Below are 27,992 nucleotides of genomic sequence, written 5' to 3'. Positions count from 1 at the left end.
TTTTGCAGGATATATTATTCTTGGCTGGCAATTTTTTTTCTTTCAAGATTTTATATATTTTATCCCATTGGCTTCTTGCCTTCATGATTTCTGCCGAATAAGCCGAGGTTAGTCTTATTGTTTCTCCTTTTTGTTTTTCTCGAGCTGCTCTCGGGATTCTTTGTCTTTGGTGTTAGCGAGTGTGATTATGATATGCCTTGGTGATTTTCTTTTGGGGTCCATCCTGTATAGGGTTCGTTGAGCTTCTTGGATGGTCAGCTTCTCATCTTTCATGATATTGGGGAAGTTTTCTGTCAGCAACTCTTCAATGAACCAATGATCCTCTCTGTGTTTTCTGTTTTCTCCCCCTGTTCTGGAACTCTGATCATTGGCAAATTATTGCTTTTGATTATATCCCACATAATTCTCAGGATTTCTTCATTTTTCTTCATTCTTTTTTCTGATTTTTCTCAGAGTTGTATCCAAGTGTTTGTCTTCAGTTTGGCTGATCCTGTCTTCCATCATTTCAAACCTGCTCCTCAGCCCTTCTGTGACACTGTCCATTTTTGAAATCTTGTTGTATATGTTTTGGATTTCTAATTGTTGTTTTTGTATGATTTCTAGTTGTGAATTTATTTTAGCATTTTGTTCGTGTATTATTTTCTTGAATTCTTCCATTTTTTTGCCTGTATTATCCATGAATTTGTCTGCCTTTTCCGTGAATTTGTCTTTTCTTTCCCCATTTTTGTCTGCTTTTCTGCTTCAACTCTTGGATAATTCTGAATATTAGAGATTTGAATTCCCTGTCATTTAGATCTAGTGCCTTTTATTCTACCGGAAGATCATCTGGTGTTTTATTTTGGACACCTACTGGAACCATCCTGTCCTCTTTTTGTAAATGTTTTGATATTGTCTGCTGTCTTTGGGGCATTCAGTGGTTATTTTCCTCATTTATTGATTGTAGATTTGTGTTGTTTCATCATGCTTTTTTGTTTTATTTGGTTATGTTTGAGCAGGCAGGCTGTGCTTTCTTTGTTGTTTGCTCATCTGTGGGCATGATAGTTTTCACCTCCTTCTCCAATGGGCAGGGTCAGTCACTCAGGTATGGAACAGCAGGGCAGGTCCAGCTGAATGGGGAGTTGCTGGGATGGGTTGTTTGTGGCACGTACCAGGGCTGACAGTGCGGACCGGGAATCAGTGCAGGGCAGGTTCCATTAGGCCATGCCTGTGCTGCTTGTGTTTGTGATGTTCAGTGTATGGTGCAGTAGGCCGGAAGGAGGGGTTAGATTATGATGTGTGGTGCCAAGATTGGTATGGGAAAGATGAGAGAGAGGAGAGAGGAACAGACGCCAAAAACATACACACAAACAAAAAAGAGTGTTAAGGGAGCTTGCTATTGGAGTGGAGAGATGAGAGACTGAGAAATGGGGAAAGACAAAAATGAAAAAAAAAAGAAAAAAGGTAAAAGAAAAAAATGAATAAATCGAGAAACTGGAAATGAAGAAAGACGAGGGAATAAGAGAGAAGAAAACAAAACAAACAGAAAAACAAAACAACAACAAAAAAAAAGAAAGAAAAAAGAAATGCCCTCAGGGATGTCCCTATGCATCTGTGCAGAGTAAAGGAGTAGCTTCCAAGCCACACAGTACTGCCCAGCTAGAAGGGACTCCCAAGCCGAGAAAAGAAAAAGAAAACAAGCAAACAGAACAAATCAGAGCAAACAAACAAGCCCCCGGGACCCCACCAGCGTGGCGGCATGGGCCGGGAAGCAGTTTCACAGTGGAGCGGTGTTTTGCAGCCTTTCAGGTAGAAGCAGAGATGGTGCATGGAGCCAGGTATTTGAGAGAAAGGAGAGGGGGAGGTGGTGAGAGGTAAGGAAGAAATCTAAAGAAGCAGAAGAAAGCAACACCAGCAGCCAACAAAAGGCACTCAGGGAGCCGGCCAGTGCAGTCTGGTGGAATCCAAGCAACACTTCCTGCTGGAACCTCCGTGAAGCTGCTTTCTCATAGCCCCTGTTCACTGATCTCTGATAGGAGTCCATGATGGCAGTTCTGTGCTGCAGTAGCTGATAGGGGACCTCTGCATGTATCTCTCCTCGCTCTCTGTTCGCGGTCAGTTTCTTACTGCATTCGGTGCTTGGCTGAATTCTTTTATCTCTTCATTTGATGCTTAGGGTTTCAGAATTGACGTGTAACTCTGTTTGACTTAGTTTTTCTGATCTTTGCTGCGGAGAGACTGTGTGGTGCTTCTGACTATAGCGCCATGTGGCCTGGAAGTCCCTCGAAGGACCCTTAATTTTAAATGATCTAGTATAAACGTGAGTCCTTCTGTGGTGCAAACAGTCAGCACACTTAGCTGCTAACTGAAAGGTTGGAGGTTTGAGTCCACCCAGAGCCACTTTAGAAGAAAGGCCTAGCAAACTATTTCTAAAAAAGCAGCCATTGAAAACCATGGAGCACATTTCTCCTCTGATATGCATGAGGTAATAATGGAGAAAATTGTATCTATCATATTTTCAATAATAAAAATGATCTGAGAAATGGTCAGAAATTGAAGGATAGTATAGATATTTAGCTTTGCAAAACCCTTTGAACATCACAGATTTTTTTGTTTTATCTCTAATATCATGTAATTTATCTCTTTTATAGGCCTACACAAGTGAAATGGCAGCTGATGGTAGCTAGTTGTTTTAGAAGAAGTGGTAAATACTTTAATTTTATTCATTTTTAGTGTCTTTTGCTTCTTTCCTTTTTTAGAAATTATGCATATAAATGTGTTCTACGTGCATACTTATATATTAAAACACTAGCTTTTGACAACTACACATTTAAGCATTATGTAGAAAACATAATAATTACTACATACAGAAACATTTATGTTTACAAAGTGGATATTAATTCTGTATTCCAGTACCACTGTTAAAAATATTATTCATTATCCAAAATATCATTCATTATTTCTCAAAGTTAACATGTAATCATTTTCACAAGTCAGCCATAGAAAAAATATGCATTCTGTGTATATTAAATTTTATTTCTATTTTCTGCTCACCTAATTTGTAAATGTCCTTGTGACAAAGTATCTGAAGACTCCACTACCAGTATCACCAGAAAAGCCTAAGGAAAGTCTAGGGCTGGGACTATGTATTTTTAATACCAAAGATGACTCGATATCCTGGTTTGTTAGCTGCTTTCATTACATCCTGTATTGATGACACTTGTCATAAAGTGTATCAGTACTAATCATTTTGGACTAATTTTGAAGTGAATGATATGGTGAAATATCAGAGATTAAGCTGGAAGATAAATTTAACAAAATTTGTATTCCCTCTTGTAGAGCATAAATTGATCCAGGAATTTAGAAATTCTTCAGTCCAAAAAAAAAAAAAAGACCTGTTGCGTTTGAGTCGATTCTGACTCATAACGACCCTGTAAGACAGCATAGAACTGCCCCATAGGGTTTCCAAGGAGCAGCAGGTGGATTTGAACTGCCAACCTTTTGGTTAATAGCCATAGCCCTTAACCAGTGTGCCATCTTCAGTCCAAGGGAAGCACAAATTGTTAAGATATTAGCAGTGTGTTCTCACCAAGTTTTTAGAAGGCTTTTATTTTTTTAAATCTCTATGAGCTTCTTCAAATGGCATCAGAAATCTTTTAATATATACTAATGGTGTGTGTAGTCCTGACAGTATTAAAGCACTGATCTTTAACTTTGCTGCATTTCCTATTGGATATAAAACATGACTGTATTGTATACATTTTATTTATATCAATATCAGTTCTGAATTGCCTGTGTTCTATCCAACATCAGTTATATGTAAAGTGTACCTGTATGTATATGAGAAATTCTGAATGATTTAAAGACATTAATCTGCTTGGATTATTAAAGTGCAAGTTAGGTAGGGAGACATTAACATTTGTTGATGTTTTGTGTCTTGATTTCATTTAATTCTCACAACAACTCTTTGAAGTCTTAGTACAGCCATCCCTGTTTTACAGTGAGGTCCTCAGAAGTTTGTAATGTTTTTAACTGAGATTAAAGGTACCTAACCCAAAACACATTTTTTACTTTTTCCTGCTGCATGAATCTAATTTATTATAAAACAAATTGATTTCTATAATATTGTATAATAATTAAAAATAAAAACTACAAAAAAACCTTATTTTTATCTTTTCCAATGAAGTGGATGACATTAAAATTAGCATTGGTCTATAACTTAAGTCACTTTATTTTAAAATTGTTCGGTTGTTTATCTAGAATAATCTTTATAATTGTCAGCAAGTTGAACAGGTCTTAATTTTTTGACATTAAAATATTTAAGAACTGTAAGTTTCATTCACTTCTGCTATAACTCTTTTTCAAATTTATTTTGTCTGTAAATTTTCCTTCCAGAAGTTGTATTGAGATGGTGTATATGCTTGTGGCAGACATGCAGCTTTCCTACCAAACTGAAAAAGTGTGCCAGATTGGATTAAAATTAATACTGTTCTGAGTTCTGTTAATTTCTATAATCTACTAGTATATGATATTTTTGTCTTTTTTTTATTTACAGGTAACTACCAAAAAGCTTTAGACACTTACAAAGATATTCATAAAAAATTTCCAGAAAATGTTGAATGTAAGTGAGATTATATTTTGTACCTTTTAAGATATAGGGTCTTATATTTTATGTTTTAATATATAATAAGTACATTTACTGCAGTAATTACATGTGTAACTAGCCTATACCAAAAAAAAAAAAAAAAGCCAAACCCATTGCCGTCGAGTCGATTAGCAACCCTACAGGGCAGAGTATAACTGCCGCGTAGGATTTCCAAGGGGCAGCTGGTGGATCCCAACTGCTGACCTTTTGGTTAGCAGCCTAATGCTTAACCAGTACACCACCAGGGCCCTATGTATAACTATACCAGTTTATAATTCCTAGTTGTTGTTAGGTGCTGTTGAGTTGATTTTAACTCATAGTGACTGCATGTGTTTAAATGTGTGATTATAAGGCCAGAAAATTTGACATTTTTATAGAAATTTTCAGTGGATTTAAACATATCACTGAATCCTCCTTAACAATAAATAGATCTATATTTTAAAGTTTTATCTTAAGAATATATTTCAGACTGCTCTGACCGGGATCACAATAGAGGGTCCTGGACAGAGCTGGAAAAGCATGTAGAACAGAATTCTAACTCAAAAAGACCAGATTTACTGGCCTGACAGACTGGAGAAACCCCGAGAGTATGGCACCCGGACACCCTTTTAGCCCAGTGGTGAAGCCCCTCCCGAAATTCACCGTTCAGCCGGGGATTAGACATCCTCGTAAAACAAAACAGGACTAATGAGGCACAGCAGTCCAGGAACAAGGACTGGAAGGCAGGAGGGGACAGGAAAGCTGGTGATAGGGAACCCAAGGTTGAGAAGGGACGGTGTTGACATGTCATGGGGTTGTTAGGGCAGTATGTGTACTAACTGTTTAATGAGAAACTATTTGTTCTGCAAACCTTCATTTAAGGTAAAATTTAAAAAAAGAATTATCTATGTGAGATAAAATTGACAACAGCAACTCAAAAGGTTTGATGAGAAGCCAAAGGGACAGTGAGTTGAAGATAATGGTGATGGAATAATTTGGAAAAGGATAGTGAGACTAGCAGCACAGCTGGAAGAATGTAATCGATGTCACTAAATTGTACATGTAGAAACTTTCAAAATGGTGTAACTTTGGCTATGTATATTTTCACCAAAAAAAAAGGTCCTCAAGGTGGAGAAGGGAGAGTGTTGACGTGTTGCAGGGTTGTTGACCAGTGTCATTAAAACAATATGTATACTGACGGTTTAATGAGAAACTATTTGTTCTGTAAACCTTCATCTAAAGTACAATAAAAAAATAAAAAAAAAAAGATTACATTTCAAGGTATTATTTAAATCACTAGGCCTACATCCAGTTGTTTCCTAATAAGTATGTTCACTCATGCATCAAACATTTTTTTAATTCTGTATTTGTGCAGCTAATGAGTTTTAAAAAGTAATATTTATTATTTATATCTTGCCTCTGGTCGCTGTGAGTCGGAATTGACTTGATGGCCGGATTTGGTTTTTTTGTTTTTTATGCCTTAAAAATGTTTTAGTGGCTTACAGAATTAAGATATAATCAGATACTTAAAAAGATAAAAAGCAAGGCGTCCAGTGCAAAAAGAAAATGAGGGAAAGAAAATAACATAATGACAGACATGAATCTTGCAAACCCAGTCCCCTTGCGAAAAGTAGGTCACAGTTTGGCTTCAGGCTTTTTTGCAGACAGTGCAATTAAAAAGATAAGTCACACTCTCCACTTTGGAAGAGCCTACATGCTATAGGGGTGTTATGAGTCGGAATCGACTACGGCAACGGGTTTGGTTTTTTGGTTTTACAGGCTAGTGGAGGATATATTAATAAACGATAGTACAAAACGATAAATGATTCACGTCTTCGTATAAGTTATCAAATTTGTACTATAATTGTCTTGATGTTTTCGGTTTCATTGTTGATTTTCAAAAGCTCATAAAATGGGGTGTTTTATAGAAAAGGCACTTTGAAAATTCTATTTTTTCTCTGTAATACACTTCATTTTTTAGAACGGTTTTAGGTTTACAGAAAAATTGTGCAAAAAGTAGAGTTCTCATATCCCTCCTCTCTTCCCTGCACGCAGTTTCTCCTATTATTAATATCTTGCATTAGGGTGGTACATTTGTTATAACTGATGAACCAATATTGGTAAATTATTATTAACTAAAATCCATAGTTTACTTAGAGTTCACTTTTTGTGTTGTGTAGTCCTACAGGTTTTGACAAATGAATAATGTCATGTGTCCACATTACAGTATCATACAGAATAGTTTCACTGCCCTAAAACCCCCTGTGCTCCACCCATTCACCCTCATCCTTCCCCCTGAACCCCTGGCAACCACTGATCTTTTATTATCTGTATAGTTTTGTCTAGAAAAAACATTTTAAAGTATAACTTTTTGAGGTTAAAATATGCTTTCAGAGTTTATGAAAATACAACACTAATAATCTTGCTGATGCTGCTAGCAAATGAATTTTAAATGTTAGTTTCATTTAAAAACATGTTGATATGTTAGTTATTTCTCCTTTGAAAAATTAGCTTTATAAAAAATATTTATTTCCCACCTTGTTGCCCAATGGATTTGATGCAACTTACAGTAATAGTGTGAATTATTATAATAGACTCAGTGCAAGGAATACAAAATAAAGCACATTCCTATGCTGCATATTCCTGCTAAACTGTACATTTGACCCTGAATAGCCTGGCAGCCAAAGGAAAGAGGAAAATACATCAACAGTTGTATATTTTTTACTATTTATTCATAAGTCCATCATCAGGAAAAATCATTCAGCAGTCCTATCCTGCTCACAACCCCCATTGCTCAAAACAGCCCAGGGATGCTGGTCCAAAAATTTCATCCCTTCCCTGGTCATTCCTGACACTAGCTCATCAGCTGCTTCACACAGCCCTTGCTGTCATCCCCAGCCACCTGGGGCCCGGGGTGGGAGGTGGGAGAGAGGAGGCTTCATCTGGCCCCTTCTTGGAGCATACAAGTTAAAAGGACACAGTCCTTCAGACTGCATATAGGTAGATGCCAGCCCCTACAGGTTCTCTCTCCTGTGGGTTCAATAATTTGTTGAAACACTCACAAACAAATGGAAAAGGGCTACCTTTAATTTAGCAGAAGAAAAGGATGCAAACACATAATAAGCAAGGTCAGGGAGGGGTTCCAGTGCAGAGCTTCCATGCCACCAGAGGATGTACTTACCATCCCGAGAGCAGACGTTCACTCTCTCCAACCTGGAAGCTGCACTGAGCCTCCATCTTATAAAACCTTTTATTGGCCTCACCACATGGCCATAATCAGTTACATCATGGCTATGAGGCTGAGTCAGTATCTGCCCCAGGTGAACCTCTAGGCTTGGGGATTTTATCATGTCATGCCTCTGTGAGGCTTAGTCAGTATCGGGCCCCCAAGTAGTCAGGCTGTCAGAGCTCAGAACAGAATTCCAAATTGCTTTCTTCACCTCACAGGGAGGGAATAAAAATACAATTCCTCAGAAAACAGAAAAAATTTTCCAACTCATTAATTCATTCACATTGAGACACTGAAAGTAATAGTAGATAAGGTCATTGAAAAATGTAGTAGATACTTGTTAAAATAACATCCCTACAGCAAATAAAATAACATCTTTGAAAAGACTGTTTATTTTATTCTTCATTGAAAATGAACATGCTTCCTTAAAAAGCTAGAAATAGAAATACCATACGATCCAGCAATCCCAGTCATAGGAATATACCCTAGAGAAATAAGAGCCATCACACGGATAGATACATGCACACCCATGTTCACTGCAGCACTATCCACAATAACAAAAAGATGGAAACAACCTAAATGCTCATCAGCAGATGAATGGATAAATTGTGGTACATAAACACAATAGAATACTGTGCAACAATAAAGAACAATGATGAATCCGTAAAACATCTCACAACATGGAGGATCTGGAGGGCATTATGCTGAATGAAATAAGTCAGTCAAAAAAGGATATATTGTATGAGTCCACTATTACAAGAACTCAAAAGATTTACATACAGAAAAAAGCATTCTTTGCTGGCTACCAGGGTGAGGAGGGAGGGGGGCGGAAATCATTAACTAGATAGTAGACAAGTTTCAACTTCAGTGAAGGGAAGGACAGCACACAGTGCAGGGGAAGTCAGCACAACTGGCCCAAAGCAAAAGCATAAAAGTTTCCTAGACACATCGAAACTCTTTGAGGGACTGAGTAGCTGGGACTGGGGCCTGGAGACCATAGTCTTGGGGGACATCTAGGTCAATTGGCGTAACATAGTTTATAAAGAAAATGTTCTGCATCCCACTTTGGTGAGTAGCATTTGGGGTCTTGAAGGCTTAGGAGCAGCCATCTAAGATACATCTATTGGACCCATCCCACCTGGAGCAAAGGAGAATGAAGAAAACCAAAGACACAGGAAAATACTACCCAAGAGGACCAAAGGACCACATGAACCGGAGACTCCACCAGCCTGAGACCAGAAGAACTAGATGGTGCCTGACTGCCACCAGTGACTGCCCTGACAGAGAACACAACCGAAAGTCCCAGACAGAACAGGAGAAAAATGTAGAGAATTCAAATTCATGTGAAAAGACCAGACTTAATGGTCTGACAGAGTCTCAAGGAACCCTCAAAACTATGGCCCCTGGACACTCTGCTAACCCAGAACTAACACCATTCCCAAAGCCCACTTTTCAAACGAAGATTAGATGGGCCTATAAAACAAAAAATTAATACACATGAGGAGTTTGCTTCTTAGTTTAATCAAATATACGAGACCAAATGGGCAACTCCTGTCCAAAAGCAGGACGAGAATGCAAGAAGGAACAGAAACTGGACAGGAATGGACTCAGGAAACCCAAGGTGGAAAGGGGGAGTGTGCTGTCACATTGTGGGGAATGCAACCAATGTCATAAAAAATGTGTATAAATTTTTGAGTGAGAAATTAACTTGAGCTGTGAAGTTTCACCTAAAGCACAATTAAAAAAAAAAAGATGAACATAAATTGATAATACATAAAAATGAAAAGAAAATGGACAGCACAAGACAGTTCAGTAAGAATAAATCTTTTCTGAACGAAGTTTTCTGATCCCGGGATTAGATGTACTGCATGGTTCTTAAGTAATTCTCCATTCATATTTCTCTCAATTATAGACTTTTTTTTTTGTTGTTGTTTTATTTTTTTTGTGTGTTTCAGATGAAAGCTTCCAGTGCAGATTAGCTTCTGATTCAAAAATTTGTACACAAATTGTTTTGTGACATTGATTGCAATCCCCACAATGTGTCAGCACTCTCCCTTTCTCTTTCCACCCTGGGTTCTCCATGTCCATTCGTCCAGTTTTCCTGTCCCTTCCTGTTGTCCCACCTTTACTCTTGGTCAGGTGTTGCACATTCAGTCTCATATACTTGATTGAACTAAGATGCATGTTCCTCACATGCATTATCGTTTGTTTTATAGGCCTATCTAATCTTTGGCAGAAAGGTAGACTTAGGGAGTGGCTTCAGTTCTGAGTTAGCAGGTTGTCCAGGGGCCATAGTTTCAGGGGTTCCTCTGGTCTCTGTCAGACCAGTAAGTCTGGCCTTTTTTGGTGAATTTGAATTTCTATGTTTTTCTCCTACTCTGTCCAGGACACTCTTATTGTGATCCCTGTTAGAGCAGTTGGTGGTGGTAGCCGGGCACCATCTAGTTCTTTTGGGCTCTGGCTGGTGGAGGCTGTGGTTCACGTGGTCCATTAGTCCTTTGGACTAGTATTTTCCTGTGTCTTTGGTTTTCATCATTCTCCTTTGCTCTGAACGTGATGGGACCAACAGATGTATCTTAGATGGCCACTCACAAGTTTTTAAGACCCCAGTCACTACTCACCAAAGCAGGATGTAGAACATTTTCTTTATGAACTATGTTATGCCAATTGACCTGTCCCCCGAGCCATGGTCCCCTCACTTAGACTTTTGATAAAAGTTCAAGAGCAGATGGCTTACAGTTACGACCTTTGGTGATGGCTTAAGAGCAAGGTATTTTGTGATGCTGAGTAAAAGTACATTCATTAACAATGGAGCTGTGGTTTCCAAAAGCCAGTCAGGAAACAGGCTATATAGGAATTACTTCAAGAACTTTTTTAAAGTATAAATTTCTAGCTTTACCCACAGAGATTCTCATTTAGGTTTGCAGTGGTACCCAGGTATCTCTTTTTTTTCTTGTTTCTTTTTTAGAAGCTTTCTGTGAGATTCTTAATCTCAGTCACATTAGAGAATAAACGCTTTAGAGATTAAATGAGCAATAGCAGTAACATCTTTTTGTGAAAATTGAGCAATCTACCTATCTCAGTCTGCTAGGAAAAAGAGTTTCTCAACTATGGGCATTTGGGACTGGATATTTCTATATTGTCTGGGCTGTCTTGTGCATTGTAGGATGTTTATCAGCCTGGCCTCTACCAACTAGATGTCTATACCCTCCCCCTACCCACTTGTGACAACCAGAATTGGCTCCAGACATTGCCAGATGTCCTCTGGGAATAAAATTGCCCGCAGTTGAGAACTGCTGCAAAAGCCATAACAGCTCTGTATTAGGTCCGGTAAAGGGAATATCTTCAAACAAGGCTCAATATTTTTCTTTATAAGGCACTTAAGATTCACTCTAAAAAGTGAATGAATGATTATCTATGCCATAGGGAATGTCAAAGATGACTTTGGCCTGGATAATTTTCAAAACAAATGTAATCAGTAGTCCGCCTTAACTATAGTTATAGAAAAAGCATTTGCACCCATGGGGTATCTCATTTTGAGCAGAGTAGTTTTCTAGTGAGTTCAACAGGATAATTTCATTTTAAAGCATACTCTTCAGTTACCAAAAATTGACCTAACTCTACAGAGTTACAGATGATTTACAAATTAAAGTTCGGAGGATATCTACCTAAAACAATGATTTTTATTTTATATTGACTATTCTCAAGCTACTCCTTGTGAGGATGAGTAGATGAGAGAAACAGTTGTATATTATTTGTAAAATATATGAATTATCTTCTAATTATGCATTATAAAGTATTTCCTATGAGATAATTGATGTATTTATTGAGTGATTATTATGCAGCAGACATTGTTCTAGTACTGGAGATATAGCAGGAAATAAAACAGACAAAACTCCTTGGTCTCATGGAGCTTATTCTAGAGGGAAGAAAAAAACAATAAATCAATATATATCAGAAGTCATAAGTGCCATGAAAAAAAAAACAGATAAGGAGATAGAGAATATAGGAAGGACTGACTATCAGTGTGATCAGGGAATGTCTTTCTAATAAGGTAGCATTTGAGCAGAGACCCGAAATAATAGAGTAAGCCATGAAGATATTGAGGTGGGGGAAAAGGAGGTTAAGAAGGTTAATGTGGTTGGAGCACATTGAAAAATATGAGAGTGGGAGGGGATGAGATCAAGGAGAGGTGGTAGAGGTGGCAGTAAGTCTAGAACATGTAGGTCCTTGTAAGCATTAGATAAGGGCTTTGAATTGTATTTTTAGGGCAATGAGAAGCACATTGGATTATTTTGAGCATATATTTGACTTATATTTTAAAAAAGGATCACTAGATTATTATTAACTCAAGCCCTTCACCTGAGGTCCACATAAAAAGATCACTTTGGTTACTGTGTGGAGAATAAACTGGAATGGGCATAGGGCAGTAGTCCAAATAGTCACAGCATTAGCTTGGACTAATGTGATTGCAGTGGAGGTGGTAAAAAGTGGTCAGATACTGAATATATTTGGAAGGTATTGGTGACAGTATTTGTGGATTATTTGCATGTGAAACATTAGAGAAAGAAAATGGAGTCGAGGATAACTCCCAAGATCTAAGTCTAGGCAACTGGAAGCGTAGAGCTGCCATTCACTGAGATACAGAAGACTGGGAATAGAGCAAGTTTTGTAGGGAATTAATTATAACCAGAAAGTTATATGTATTATCAACAATATTATAAGTTGAGTGTTTGTTAGCTTTAAGTCTTCCATGTATTTTTATTAATTCCTTTGTTCCTCAAATTTTTGTCAACTATTTCCTATATTTTAGATGCTGGAGATAACAACAATTTATGTAAAGTCTTGATTTCTGCCCTCCAGGGGCTCACAATCTATTAAAACTCTGATAACAGTGTGATAAATGCGATAACTAAAAAATGTCCAAAGTGCTATGACAGCACAGCAGAGTGAGAGATGAATGCCATAATAAGGTTTCACGTAGAAAGTGGCGTTGAAGAGTATGGAGAATTTGGCCAGTCAGGGAAGCCAGGAACAGACATTCAAGTAGGTGGAACAGAATGAGTAAGGTCAAAGAGATATAAGAATGTAGCGGCTATTTTAAAAAAAGTAACAGATAGAGACTGTGGAGCAAGATGGTTGTGTAAGCAGTTCCACAGTCTCATCTCCCTGCAGAAACAACAGAAAAAAAAAGCAAAAATTGGCAGAACCAACTTTGTCAGAACTCTGGAAACCCATCAAAGGGTTACAGCAACTAAGCGAATCCTAAATCAAGAGAAAGGTGAAGTCAGAACAGTAGAAAAGCTTTGGTTTTCTACATGCCTGTGCCCTACCCACACCCCAGCTTGCCAGTGTCTTACAGCTGCAGTGGCCCTTATTCCCAGCCAAGGATCCTGGTCTCTGATACAGAGTGACCAGAGCAGACTTTATTTGCAAATTATTGTGTCTGCTCTGACTTATCTGGGGGCTGCTTGCAGGACAGAAGCAAGGCACGCATCTCTGTTTGGCCTATGTCAGAGCTCGTACACGGCAGAAAAGCGGCAGGTAATAACAGAAAACTATAAATGCCTGTAGCTGCTTGGTGCTAAAGAGTGCAGTTGATAAAAATAGAAGCCTAAAGACTGGAAGGAGAAGCCAGGGAGAGTTTCTTTGGGAAATTTGGACATTCAAAAGCACCACGTATATGGGGGAATTGAGAAAGTCACACACATGCCCAGGGCAAGACAAATGCTCAGAGAATACCTAAGAAGACTCTATTCTTTCACTTCAGGCTCATCCCTAAATTCATTGTATTCCTAGCTAACTTGAAAGAGTGTGTTGACACAGAGCTAATTTGCAAAGATTAGGATAGGTTTTTTGTGCACTCCCCTACAACCCCAGGTATTCAAGAAGGTCTCTTAAAATACTAACTGAACACAAGCTAAGGAAGAGAGAGACTTTTCAGAGTCTACACATGACCAGGAAGACAGTCTTTGCAAAAATAGGGGCAGTCACTAAACACATAGACTCCTACAGCCTTCAGCAATTCAAAACAAAACAGAAACAGCAAACCCTGGGGAATGAGTTCCAACATTACCACATTATAATATTCAAATACCTAGTTTTCAACAAAAAGTCACAAGTTATACAAGGAACAGAGAAGTATGGCCCAAACAAAAGAACATTATAAAGCAACAGAAACTGCCCTTGTGGAAGCACAAATAATGGACTTACTACACAAAGACTTTAAAACAGTGGTATAAACATGCTCAAAGAGCTGAAATAAAACACAAATGAAAAAAGGATGCATTAACAAAATGATAATATCAATAAAGAGATAGAACTTATAAAAAGGAACCAAACAGAAATACTGGAGCTGAAAGTATATTAATTGAAATGAAAAAATCACTGGAGGGGTTCAATAACAGCTTTGAGCAGGCAGAAGAAAAAATCAGTGAACTTGAACATAGAACAGTTGAAGTTTTCAAGTCTAAGGGAAAAAAAGTGAGCAGAGCCTAAAGGACTTGTCCGACACCGTCAAACATACCACCATACACATTATGGGAGTCCTAGAAGGAGAAGAAAGGGGGGGGCAAAAAAATTTTGAAGAAATAGCTGAAAACCTCTGAAATTTGACAAAGGATATGAATTTACACATCCAAGAAGCCCAAAGAAATCCAAGTAGGATAAACCAAAAGGGATGAACACCAAGACATGTTATAATCAAACTCTCACAAACTAAAGATAAAGTCTTGAAGTAAAAAGAGAGAAGTGAATCATCACTTACAAGGGATCCTCAAAAAGATTAAGCACCAGTTTCTACTCAGAATCCATGGAGACCAGAAGGCAGTGAGATGACATATTCAAAGTGTTCAAAGAAAATAGCTATCAACCAAGAATTCTACTATCTGGAAAAACTATTCTTCAAAAATAAGGATGAAATTAAGACATTGCCAGATAAACAAAACCTAAGGGAGTGCATTTCCACGATACCTACCTTACAGGAAATGCTAAAGGAGGTCCTTTAGGCTAAAATTAAAGCATACTAGACAGTAACTCAAAACCATATGAAGAAATAAAGATCTACAATAAAGGTAATTTCATAGGCAAATATAAAGGCCAGTTTTATTGTATTTTTGTTTTGTAACTCTATTTGGTATGCCTTACATGATTTAGAAGACCAATACATTTAAAGAATTATAAATTTATATTGGGCACACAATATGTAAAGGTGTAATTTCTGTCAGCAACAACTTAGGAGGATAGGACAGAGCTGTATAGGAAGAGTTTTTGTACACAATTGAAGTTAAGTTGGTATCAAACTAAATTGTTAAATTTAGGATGTTAAGTGTAATTTCCATAATAATTATGAAGAAAATATATATATACATATACATGAAAAAGAGAAGGGAATCAAAGTGGTACACTATAAAAAATCAACTAAACACTAAAGGCAGCAGTTATTTGTGGAAATGAGAGGCAGAAAAAATTGTAACACAAAGAAAATAAATAGTAAATGGCAGAACTTCCGTATCAGTTATTACCTTAAGTATAAATGGGTTGAACTATCCAATCACAACTCAGAGACTGGAAGAATAAGACAACATGCTCCAACTTTATATTCTCTATAAGAGAATCACTTTAGATCCAAAGACACAAATAGGTTGAAAGTGAAAGGATGGGGAAAAAATATTCCATGCAAATAGTAGGAGCCCTGGAGGCAGAGCCAACATGGCACTATAGACAGAAGCATCACACCATCCCTCCACAGCAAAGACCCAAAAAACTAAGTAAAACAGAGACAGACGTCAGTCCTGGAACCCTAAGTGTCAAATGAAGTGATAAAGAACCAAGCACCGAATGGAGTAAGAAACTGACAGAGAACAGACAGCGAGGAGAGATATGTGCAGAGGTTCCCTGTCAGCTAGCGCAGCATGGATTCACCATCTTGGACTCCTTTTGGAGATCAATGGACAAGGAGTATGGGAAGGCAGCTTCACGGAGCTCCCAGCGGGAGACAGAGCAGGCAGAAGCCAGCAATATACACCTTCTCACCCCCCATCCTTCTCCCACCTGCTCAACCTCTGCCGCTTCATAGACGGCTGCGGTACCTCGACTGCCTGGGAAGTGCAGGGTCCCTGCCACTTGGATTCGCCCTGCCCACACTGGAGATGGGCGGACAGGGAGTGCGGGAAAGCTTCAGCAGGAGACAGGAAAAGCAGAAACCAGCGATACACACTTTCCCACCCCCTACCCTTCTTCACCCCCGCTCAGCCTCCTCTGCTTCTTGCGGCCACAGTCTCTTGGCAGGGAGGCACTGGCTTCAGCCCTATGCCACTTAGATTTGACCCGCCCGCATTGACCAGCTCCCTCAGTGCCATTTGTTTGTTGCTGGTGTTGTTTTTTCCCACTTCTTTTGGTTTCTTCTGTACCTGTCACCACTTCCCCTTCCTTTCTCTCAAACACCTTGCTCTGTGTTCCATCTTTGCTTTTTCTTGAAAGACTCTGAAGGGCCGCTCGACTGTGGAACTGCTTCCCAGCCCGCAGTGCCACGCTGCTGGGATCTCCAGGGCTTTTTTTGTTTGTTTTGATTTGTTCTGTTTGTTTTTTTATTTTCTTGGCTTGGGAGCCCCTTCTACCCAGGCTGTACTGAGCAGCTTGGGAGCTACTTCCCCGGTCTGTGCAGCCACACTATGGAATCCCTGAGAGCATTTCTTTTTTCTTTCTCTCTCTTTTTTTCTTTTTTTTTTGGTTTACTTTTTCTCTACTTTCCTTTTTTTGTCTTTCTTCACTTCTCAGTTTCTCATCTCTCTATACTTACCTTCTCTTCCTGTCTCCTGAATACCTGGTGCTGTGTGACACCTCTGCCCCTTCTAGCCAGGCTATACTTCGTGGCCTGGGAGCCACTTCCCCAGTCTTTGCAGCCAAACTTGGGGGATCCCTGGGGGGTTCTCTTTTTTTTCTAATTTTTATTTTTTTCTTTTTCACTTTTTTTTTTGTTTATTTTTCATCATTTCTTGGATTCTTATCTCACCACTCCAATGACAAGCTCCCTTGACACTCTTTTTTGCTCTTGTTTCTTTGTTTTTGGCTCCTGTTTCTCTCTCCTCTCTCTTTTCTTTCCCATACCCATCTTAGCTCTACACATCGTGGTCTCCCCCCTCCTTCCTGCCTACCTACACCTTATGCTGAACATCACACCCCCAAGCAGTACAGGCACGGCCTACTCGAACCTGCCTTGCACTGATTCCTAACCTGCTCAGGCAGCCCTCGTACATGCCACAAACAACCCAACCCAGCAACTCCACTTCAGCTGGACCTGCCCTGCTGCACTATAGCTGAGTGACTGGCCCTGCCCATTGGACAAGGAGGTAAAAAGTATCATGCCCACACACAAGCAAACAACAAAGAACACACAGCCCATCTACTCAGACATAACCAAATAAAAAAGCAGGATGAAATAAACAAATATACAATCAATAAATGAAGAAAATAACTACTGAATGCCCCAAAGATAGCAAACAATATCAAAACATATTTAAAAAAGCAGGACAGGATGGATTAGAGTAGGCTTCCAAAATAAAACACCAGATGACTTTCCAGTAGAAGACAAGGCACTAGAACTACCTGATAGGGAATTAAAATCTCCAACATTCAGAACTATCCGAGAGTTGAAGCAGAAAGCAGACAAAAATGAGGAAAATTAGACAAATTCATGGAAAACGCAGATTCATGGAAATACACACCAAAAAAATGGAAGAACTCTGGAAAATAATACAGGAACAAAATGCAAATTCACAACTGGAAATCATACAGAAACAACAATTAGAAATCCAAAAGATGAACACCAAGATTTCAGAAATGGACAGTGTCATAGAATGGCTGAGGAGCAGGATTGAAATGATGGAGGACAGAATCGATGAAATCGAAGACAAACACTTGGATGTAACTTGGAGGAAAAATCAGAAAAAAGAATTAAGAAAAATGAAGAAACCCTGAGAATTATGTGGGATACAATCAAAAGCAAAAATTTGCTAGTGATTGGAGTTCCAGAATAGGTGGAAAAAACAAAAAACAGAATCATTGAAGAACTGATGACAGAAAACTTCCCTAATGTCATGAAAGATGAAATGCTGACCATCTAAGAACCTCAACGAACCCCATATAGGATAGACCCCAGGAGAAAATCACCAAGGTGTATCATAATCACACTCACTAAAACCAAACACAAAGAATCCGGAGAGCAGCTCGAGAAAAACAAAAAGTCACATACAGAGGAGAAACAATACGAGTAAGCTCTGATTATTCGGCAGAAATCATGCCGGCAGGAAGCAACCTTGAAAGAAAAAAATTGTCCGCCAAGGATAATATATTCTGCAAAATGCTCATTCAAATATGATGCTGAAATTAGCACATTTCAAGATAAACAGAGATAAAGGGACTATATAAAAACCAAACCGACCTTACAAGAATTATTAAAGGGATTCCTTCAGTCTGAGAACAAACAACGTCAGACCACAGCCTGAATAGGGCACAAGAATGTACCAGCAAGATACCAAACTAGGAAATAAACTCTCAAGGACTATCCAAAACCAAAAGAATTACAACAGGGAACCAGAGAGGTTAATCTGTAAATAACAAGAACACAACAGCAATAAAAGAGGGAATAAACGGTGTAGGTATAGAACCCTCTAATGGAGAGGAAGGCAAGGCGATACCACGTAATAATAGACTGGTTCAAACCTAGGAAAATAAGGGTAAATTTCAAGGTAACCATAAAGAAAGTTAACAAGCCTACTCATCAAAAGAAAAAAGAAAAACATAAAGTCTCAGTAAAAACAAAACCTACAAAAGCAAAAGAAATGAAAAAATCCACAAAGAAAAGGAATTAGGTACAGGAGAGTAAGAGGAACAAAGAAAACATCAGCACCAGAAAAAAAGCACTACAGAATGACAGCAATAAACTCACACCTATCAACAGTTACACTGAATGTAAATGGCCTAAGTGCACCCATAAAGACACAGAAAGTGACAGAATGGATAAAAACTAGGATCCATCAATATGCCTGCCGTCTACAAGAGACACATCTTGGAAACAAAGACTTAAATTTATTTAAAATCAAAGGATAGAAGAAAAAACAAAAAGCAAACAGCTACCAAAAAGGAACAGTAGTGGCAATATTAATCTCAGATAAAATAGATTTTAAAACAAAATCTACCATAAAATTCAAAGAAGGGCACTATATAATGACTAAAGGGATGATCCATCGTGAATACATACCATAATAAATATCTATGCACCCAATGACAGGGGTCCAAAATACATTAAAACAAACTCTAACAGCACTGAAAAGAGAAATTGACAGTTCCACAATGATAGTAGGAGACTTTAACACACCACTGTCAGTAAGGAACATAACATCTAGAAAGAAACTGAAGAAAGATACAGAAGACCTAAAGGGCACAGTCAGCCAACTTGACCTCACAGACATATATAGAACACTCCACCCAACAGCTGCAAAGTACACATTCTTTTCCAGTGCACATGGAACATTCTCTAGAATAGACCACGTCTTAGGCCACAGAGCAACACTCAACAAAATCTAAAACATGGAGATAATACAAAGTATCTTTTCTGACCACAAAGCCATCAAAGTAGAAATTAACAACAGGAAGAGCAAGGAAAAAAAGTAAATTACGTGGAAACTGAATAATACTCTGCTTAAAAACCACTGAGTAATGGAAGAAATGAGAGATGGAATCACAAAATTCCTGGAATCAAATGAGAATGAAAACACATCATACTAAAACCTTCGGGACACAGCAAAGGCAGTCCTCAGAGGACAATCTATAGCAATACGTGCACACATCAAAAAAGAAGAAAAGGACAAAATGAAAACATTAACTACACAACTCAAACAAATAGACAACAGCAAAAAAAAAAAAGAAAAGAAAGCCCATGGCCACCAGAAGAAAGGAAATAATAAAGATCAGAGCAGAAATAAATGAAATAGAGAATAGAAAAAAATAGAAAGAATCAACCAAACCAAAAGTTGGTTCTTTGAAAGGATCAACTAAGTTAGCAAACCACTGGCCAAACTGACAAAAGAAAAACAAGAGAGGATGCAAAAATCCCAAATAAATGAAATGGGGGACATTACAACAGACCCAACTGAAATAAAAAGGAATATAACACAGTATTATGAAAAACTATACTCCAACAAATTTGAAAACCTAAAGGAAATGGATAGATTTCTAGAAACACACTACCTACCTAAACTAACACAAAGTGATGTTGAAAATCTGAACAGACCCATAACCAGAGAAGAGATTGAAAAGGTAATTAAAAAAAAAAAAAACTCCCAACAAAAAAAAAGTCCTGAACCAGATGGCTTCCCTGGGGAATTCTATCAGACATTCAGAGAAGAGCTTACACCAGTACTACTCAAACTATTTCAGAACATAGAAAAGGAAGCAACACTTCCAAAAATTCATTCTTTGAAGCCAGCTTAACCCTGATACCAAAACCAGGCAAAGACGCCACAAAAAAAGAAAATTACGGACCAATATCTCTCATGAATATAGATGCAGAAATTCTCAACAAAATTCTAGCCAATAGAATTCAGCATCATATCAAAAAAGTAATACACCACACCAAGTAGGATTCATGCCAGGCATGCAAGGATAGTTCAGCATTAGAAAATCAATCAATGTAATCCATCACATAAATTAAAGGAGAGAAAAGAATCACATGATCATCTCAATTGATGCAGAAAAGTCATTCCACAAAGCCCAGTACCCATTCCTGATAAAAACTCTCAACAAAATAGGTATAGAAGGAATATTTCTCAACATAGTAAAGAGCATGTATGCAAAACCAGTGACCAACATCATTCTTAATGGTGAGAACCTGAAAAACATTCCTGCTTGAGAACAGGAACAAGACAAGGATGTCCTTTATTACCACTCCTATTTCACATTGTGCTAGAAGTCCTAGCTAGAGCAGTAAGGCAAGAAAAAGAAATAAAGGACATCCAAATTGGTAATGAAGAAGTTAAACTGTCCCTACTTGTGGATGATATGATAGTATAAATAGAAAACCCAAAAAACTCCACAAAAAAACTACTGGAAATACTAGAAAGGTACAGCAAAGTAGCAGTCTACAAGGTAATCATATAAAAATCAGTTGGATTCCTATACACCAATAAAGAGAACAATGAAAAGGAAATCAGGAAAACAATACCATTTATAATAGCCCCTAAAAAAATAAAATGCTTAGGAATAAATCTAACCAGGAATGTAAAAGACCTATACAAGGAAAACTACAAAACACTACTGCAAGAAACCAAAAGAGATCTACATAAATGGAAAAACATACCATGCTCATGGATAGGTAGACTCAACATTGTGAAAATGACAATTCTACCCAAAGCAGTTTATAAATACAATGCAATCCAAATCCAAATACCAACAACATTCTTTGAAGAGATGGGAAAACTAATCATTAACTTTATGTGGAAAGGGAAGAAGCCCCAGGTAAGTAAGGTACTATTGAAGAAGAACAGTAAAATAGGAAGACTCACACTACCTGACCTCATAACCTACTATACAGCTACAGTAATCAAAACAGCCTGGTACTGGTACAACAACAGATACATTGACCAATGGAACAGAACTGAGAACCCAGGTGTAAATCCATCCACCTATGGTCACCCAGTCTTTGACAAGGGCCCAAAGTCCATCAGATGGGGAAGACAGTCTTTCTAACAAATGGTGCTGGCAAACCTGGATGTCCATCTGCAAAAAAAAATACGTATACAAAAAATACCATATACAAAAAACAGTTCAAGATGGATCAAACACCTAAATATAAAGCCAAAAACTATAAAGTTCATAAAAGAAAAAATAGGTTCAATGCTAGAGGCCCTAATACACATATTATCAGGATACACACCATAACCAACAGCACACAAACTCCAGAAGATAAGCTAGATAACTGGGATCTTCTAAAAATTAAACACTTATGCTCATCAAAATAATTTACCAAAAGAGTAAAAAGACAATCTACAGACTGGGAAAAAAATTTTGGCCATTACAAACCCAACAAATGTCTAATCTCTAAAATCTACCAAAAAATCCAACATCTCTACAACAAAAAGACAACTAATCCAGTTAAAAAATGGATAAAGAAAATGAACAGACACTTCACTAGAGAAGACATTAGAGCAGCCAACAGACACATGAGGAAATGCGATCACTAGCTGTTAGAGAAATGCAAATCAAAACCACAATGAGAAACCATCTCACCCTGGCATTACTGGCACGAATTAAAAAAACCGGAAATAACAAATATTGGAGAGGCTGCGGGGAGATGGGTAGTCTTATGCACTGCTGGTGGGAATGCAAAATGATACAACCATTTTGGAAAACGATATGGCAGTTCCTTAGAAAGCTAGAAATAGAAATACCATACGATCCAGCAATCCCACTCCTAGGAATATATCCTAGAGAAATAAGAGTCATCACACGAATAGACATATGCACACCCATGTTCATTGCAGCATTATTCACAGTAGCAAAAAGATGGAAACAACCTAGATGCCCATCAACAGATGAATAGATGAACTATGACACATACACAGAATGGAGTATTACACAATGATAAAGAACAATGATTAGTCTGCAAGGCATCTCATTACATGGATGAAACTGGAGGGCATTATGCTGAGTGAAATAAGTCAACCACAAAAGGATAAATATTGTATCAGACCACTACTGTAAAAACTCATGAAAAGTTTTACACACAAAAAGAAACAATCTTTGATGGTTACAAGGGAGGGAAGGGGTGGGGGGTAAAACACTAAATAGACAATAAGTGGTAATTTTGGTGAAGGGTAAGACAGTACGCAATATTGGGGATGCCAGCACAACTTGTACAAGGAAAAGTCATGGAAGCTCCATAGACACATCCAGACTCCCTGAGGGACCAAATTGTTGGGCTGAGGGCTGTGAGGACCATGGTCTTGAGGAACATCTACCTCTATTGGCATAACGTATTTTATAAAGAAAATGTTCTACATTCTACCTTGGTGAGTAGCATCTGGGTTCTTAAAATCCTGTGAGCAGCCATCTAAGATACTCCACTGATCTCACCCCTTCAGGAAAAAGGGAGAATGAAGAAAAGAAGATACAAGGAAAAGATTAGTCCAAAGGACTAATGGACAACTACCACAGCTTCCACCAGACTGTGTCTAGTACAAGTAGATGGTGCCCAGCTACCACCACTGGCTACTCTGACAGGGGTCACAATACAGGGTCCCGGACAAAGCTGGAGAAAAATGTAGAACAGAATTCTAACTCACAAAAAAAGACCAGACTTACTGGCCTGACAGAGACTGGAGAAACCCCGAGAATATGGCCCCAGACACCCTTTTAGCTCAGTAATGAAGTCACTCCTGAGGTTCACCCTTCAGCCAAAGATTAGACAGGCCCGTAAAACAAACGAGACTAAAGGGGCACAGCAGCCTAGGGACAAGGACTAGAAGGCAGGAGGGGACAGGAAAACTGGTAATAGGGGCCCAAGTTTGAGAAGTGAGAGTGTTGACATGTTATGGGGTTTTTAACCAATGTCATAAAGCAATATGTGTACTAACTGTTTAATGAGAAACTAGTTTCTTGTGTAAACCTTCATCTAAAGTACAGTGAAAAGAAAAGGAAAAAAAATAGTAGGAGCCCTGGTCGTGCAATGGTTAAGCACTGAGCTGCTAACTGAAAGGTTGGCAGTTCAGACCCACCCAGTGGCTGCATAGGAGAAAGACCTGGCTATCTGCTTCTGTAAATATTACAGCCTAGAAAACCCTACGGGGCAGTTCTACTCTAACACATGGGGTTGCTGTGAGTCACAGTCAGCTCGACAGCACCTAACAATAGCAACAATATGCAAATAACCAAAAGAGAGCTGCAGTGGCTATACTACTATCGGATAAAATAGACTTTAAGTCAAAATCTGTTATAAGAGACAAAGATGTTATATGATTATAAAAGGATTAATTCATCAAGATGATGTGGCAATTATAAATATATAAAAGAGCCTCACAAGATTTGAAGAAAATATTGACAGAATAGAAAGTCTATAAAAATAATTTCAATAATGGATAGAACATCTGGAAAGAAGATTAGTTCAAAAGAGCACTTGAACAACACTGTAAACAGCTAGACCTAACAGACATATATAGGACACTTCACCTAAAAACAGCAGAATAGACCTTCTTCTACAGTGCACGTGGATAGACCATATAGTACCTCACAAGTCTCAATAAATTTTAAAAAATTGAAAGCATACAAAGTATTTTCTCCTCCCACAATGGAATGAAGCTAGAAATCAATAACAGAAGGAATGCTGGAAAATTCAAATGTATGTGAAAAACCACACACTGTTAAGCAATCAGTGGGCCAAAAAGAAATCACAAAATACTTAAGAGATGAATGAAAATGAAAACACAACATACCGAAACTTAAGATGTGCAATGAAGCCAATTCTCAGAAATTTATAGTGGAAAGCACCTATTTTCAAAAAAAAAGAAAGATCATGAATCAGTAACCTAATGTTACACTTTGAGGAGCTAGGGGAAAAAAAAAGCAAACTAAGCTCTAAGATAGCAGAAGGAAGGAAATAACAAACATCACAAAGATAAATGAAAAGAGAATAGAAAAACAATAGAATCAACAAAACCAAAGGTTTATTCTTTGAAAAAAGATCAATAAAATTGACAAAACTTTAGCTATACTGACCTGAGGAAAAAAGAGAAGCCACAAAACTAAAATCAGAGATGAAAGTAGGGACATTACTACCTATCACAGACAAATATAAAGGATTATAAGAGAAAACTATGAATAATTGTATGCCAACAAATTAGATAATCTAGATTAAATGGACAAATCCATAGGAACACATAAATTACCTAAATTCATTCAAGAAAAAAGAGAAAATCTCAACAGATTTAACATAAGTGAAGAGATTGAATTAGTAATCAGAAACCTCCCAACAAAGAAAAGCCCAAAACCATATGGCTTCACTGGAGAATTCTACTAAACAGTTAAAGAAGAATTAGCATGAGTTCTTCTCAAAACTCTGCCAAAAAATAAAAGTGGAAGGAGAGGTCCTAACTCATTCTTTGAGGCCAGCATCACAGTGATTCCAAAGCCAGATAAAGATACCACAAGAAAGCTACAGACCAGCATCACTTATAAATAGAGATGCAAAAAATTCTCAATACTAGCAAAGTAATACAACAGTATATTAAAAGGATTATACACCATGACCAAGTGGAATTTATCCCAGGAATGCAAGAGTGGTTCAGTATAAGAAAATCAATTTAGTACACCACTTTGATAGAACAAAGGGAGTAAAACCACATGATCATCTCAATTGATGCACAAAAAGCATTTTAAAAAATCCAACACCCATTTACAATAAAGAAAAATAATTCAGCAAACTAGGAATAGATGAGAAAGTCCTCAGCATGGTAAAGGGCATTTATAAAAACCCACAGCTAACATCAAATGATGTGGTTAAAGACTGATAGCTTTCCTTCTAAGATAAGGATCAAGACAAGGATGGCTGCTTTCACCACTGCTATTCAACATTGTACTGAAAGTTCTAGCCAGAGCTATTAGGCAAGAAAAAAAGAAAAGGCATCCAGATGAGAAAAGAAGTAAAACTGTTTGGAGATGGCATGGTACTATATGCAGAAAATCCCAAAATTCTCCCAAGAAAGCTACTATAACTAATAAATGAGTTGAGCAAAATTCAGGGTACAAGATCAACATGCAAAAATCAGTTGTGTTTCTATACAACAGCAACAAACTATTTGAAAAGAAAGTTAAGAAAACAATTCCATTTATAATAACATCTAAAAGAATAAAATGCCTAGGAATAAACTTAACCAAGTAGGTGAAAGTCTTGTACACTGAAAAGTATAGAACATTGCTGAAAGAAGTTAAAGAAGTCCTAAATAAATGGAAAGACATTGAGTGTTTGTGGATCAGAGCACCTAATATTGTCAGGATGGCAATACTACCCAAAGCAATCTACAGATTCTACACAATTTTTATTGAATTGCCATAGTCTTTTTCTCCAGAAATGGAAAAGCCAGTCCTTAAATTCATATGAGTAATGGTTGCACAACAGGAAGAATGTAATCAATGTCACCGAATGTGACAGTTGATTACAATGGAATTGGCAATTGTTTTGTTGTGTATATTTTCACCACAATTTAAAAAAAAAACAATTTACATGAAATTGCAAGGGTCCTGAGTAACCAAAACAATCTTGAAAAAGAACAAAGTTGGAGGACTCACACCTCCCAACTTCAAAGCATATTACAAAGCTACAGTAACCAAAAAAGTGCAGTACTGGTGTGTAGATAGATGTATAGACCGATGAAATAGACTAAGAATCCAGAAATAAACCCATGTACTATGGCCAGTTGATTTTTGATTGGCAAAAGGATATTAAGTCCATTCAATGGGGAAAGAGTAACCTTTTGAACAAATGGTGTGCTGGGACAACTGGATTTCCACATGCAGAAGAATGAAGTTGTAACCCTACCTCACACGAGATACAAAAAGTAACTCAAAGTGGACCAGTGACCTAAATGTTAGAAGAAAACATAGGAGTAAATCTTCATGGCCTTGAATATGGCCATGGATTCTTAGAAATGACACCAAAAGTACAAGTAACAAAAGAAAAATTTTTTTTTTAGACATCAAATTTAAAACTTTTCTGCAGCAAAGGACATTATCAAGAAATTGAAAAGACAACCTACAGAATGGGAGAAAATATTTACAAATCATACATCTTATAAGGGTCTAATGTCCATAATATATAAAGAAGTCTTACAACTCAACAAGAAAAAGACAAACACCCCAATTAAATGAGCAAAGAACTTGAATATACATTTTTCCAGAGAAGATATACAAATGACCAACAAGCACCTGAAAAGGTACTCAAAATCATAAGTCCTTAGGGAAATGCAAATCAAAACCACAGTGAGATAACACTTTACATCCACTAATCAAAAAACCAGTTGCCGTGGAGTTGACTCTGACTCACGGCAACGCCATGTGTGTCAGAGTAGAACTGCTCCACAGGATTTTTTTTTTTAATTTTGTTGTTTTTTTTGACAATATACACAGCAAAACATACACCAATTCATCTGTTTCCACATGTACAATTCAATGACATTGATTACCATATTTTTATGCAAGTAACACATGCCTTTCTGCATTTGTTTGCCAACCATGCCCTCCCCGTCGCAAGGCAGCCTCACAAGCACCGCCATGACAGTCCTCTTCCACATGTTGCTATAAAAAAAAAAAAAAGATTAGCATAGCAAGCTTAGAAAAATACCTGTGCAACTATTCTCACCCTCCTTTTCTGAGTTGTTCCTCCATTAACATAAACTCACTGCCCTCTAAGTTTCTCCATAGGGCTTTCAATGGCTGATTTTTCAGAAGTAGATCTACAGGCCTTTCTACCTCTAGGTGGACTCTAATGACCAACTTTTTGGTTAGCAGCCAAGCATGTTACCCGTTTGCACCGCCCAGGAGCTCCAAAAGGGGACTGTTGTTGTTAGATGCCATCAAGTCGATTACAACTCATAGTGACCCTATGTGACAGTAGAACTGCCCAATTGGGTTTTTTAGTCTGTAATCTTTATGGGAGCAGATCACCAGGTCTTTTTCTCTTGTGGAGCCACTGGGCAGGTTCAAACCACCAACCTTTCAGTTAGCAGCCAAGCGCTTAACCGTTGTGTTAACTAGTTACTAACTAGTGCCTTAATAAGGGGTGGTACATGATAAAATATTTTTCAGCCACTAGAAACTTTTTTAAGCTTAATAACCTGGTGTTATTGAAAACTTAGAAAAACCTAGATAGAAATACATTAAAATGTTCAGTTTTGTCTCTAGGTGGATGAGTAATAGCCAACTTTTATTTTCTTCTTTGTATCTTTATGTGTTTTACAAATTCCCTCCACTTTTATTGCTGTTATGTTGAGGGAAACATAATTTTAAAATGAAACAATAAAAATATTTTAAAGCTAGATAACTGGGATCTTCTAAAAATCAAACACCTATGCTCTTCAAAAGACTTCACCAAAAGAGTCAAAAGAGAACCTACAG

At 37.7% G+C, this 27,992-nt stretch overlaps 1 protein-coding gene across 4 annotated transcripts in view; it reads left to right on the top strand.

The window, feature by feature from the left end:
* IFT88 (intraflagellar transport 88) overlaps positions 1-27,992 on the top strand; it is a 224,900-nt gene that overhangs the window by 133,184 nt on the left and 63,724 nt on the right. For all 4 annotated transcript variants that reach the window (XM_004388400.2, XM_023742461.1, XM_004388399.2 and 1 more), the window contains 2 exons: positions 2,628-2,680; positions 4,532-4,597. In XM_004388400.2, coding sequence (XP_004388457.1) covers positions 2,628-2,680; positions 4,532-4,597 — 119 coding nt within the window. The remainder of the gene's footprint in view (positions 1-2,627; positions 2,681-4,531; positions 4,598-27,992) is intronic.

Source organism: Trichechus manatus, unplaced genomic scaffold (assembly GCF_000243295.1).
Source record: "Trichechus manatus latirostris isolate Lorelei unplaced genomic scaffold, TriManLat1.0 scaffold00210, whole genome shotgun sequence".
Lineage (NCBI taxonomy): Eukaryota > Metazoa > Chordata > Mammalia > Sirenia > Trichechidae > Trichechus > Trichechus manatus.
The sequence above is the reverse complement of the archived record's forward strand: the minus strand, read 5'-3'. Positions and strand labels throughout refer to the sequence as shown.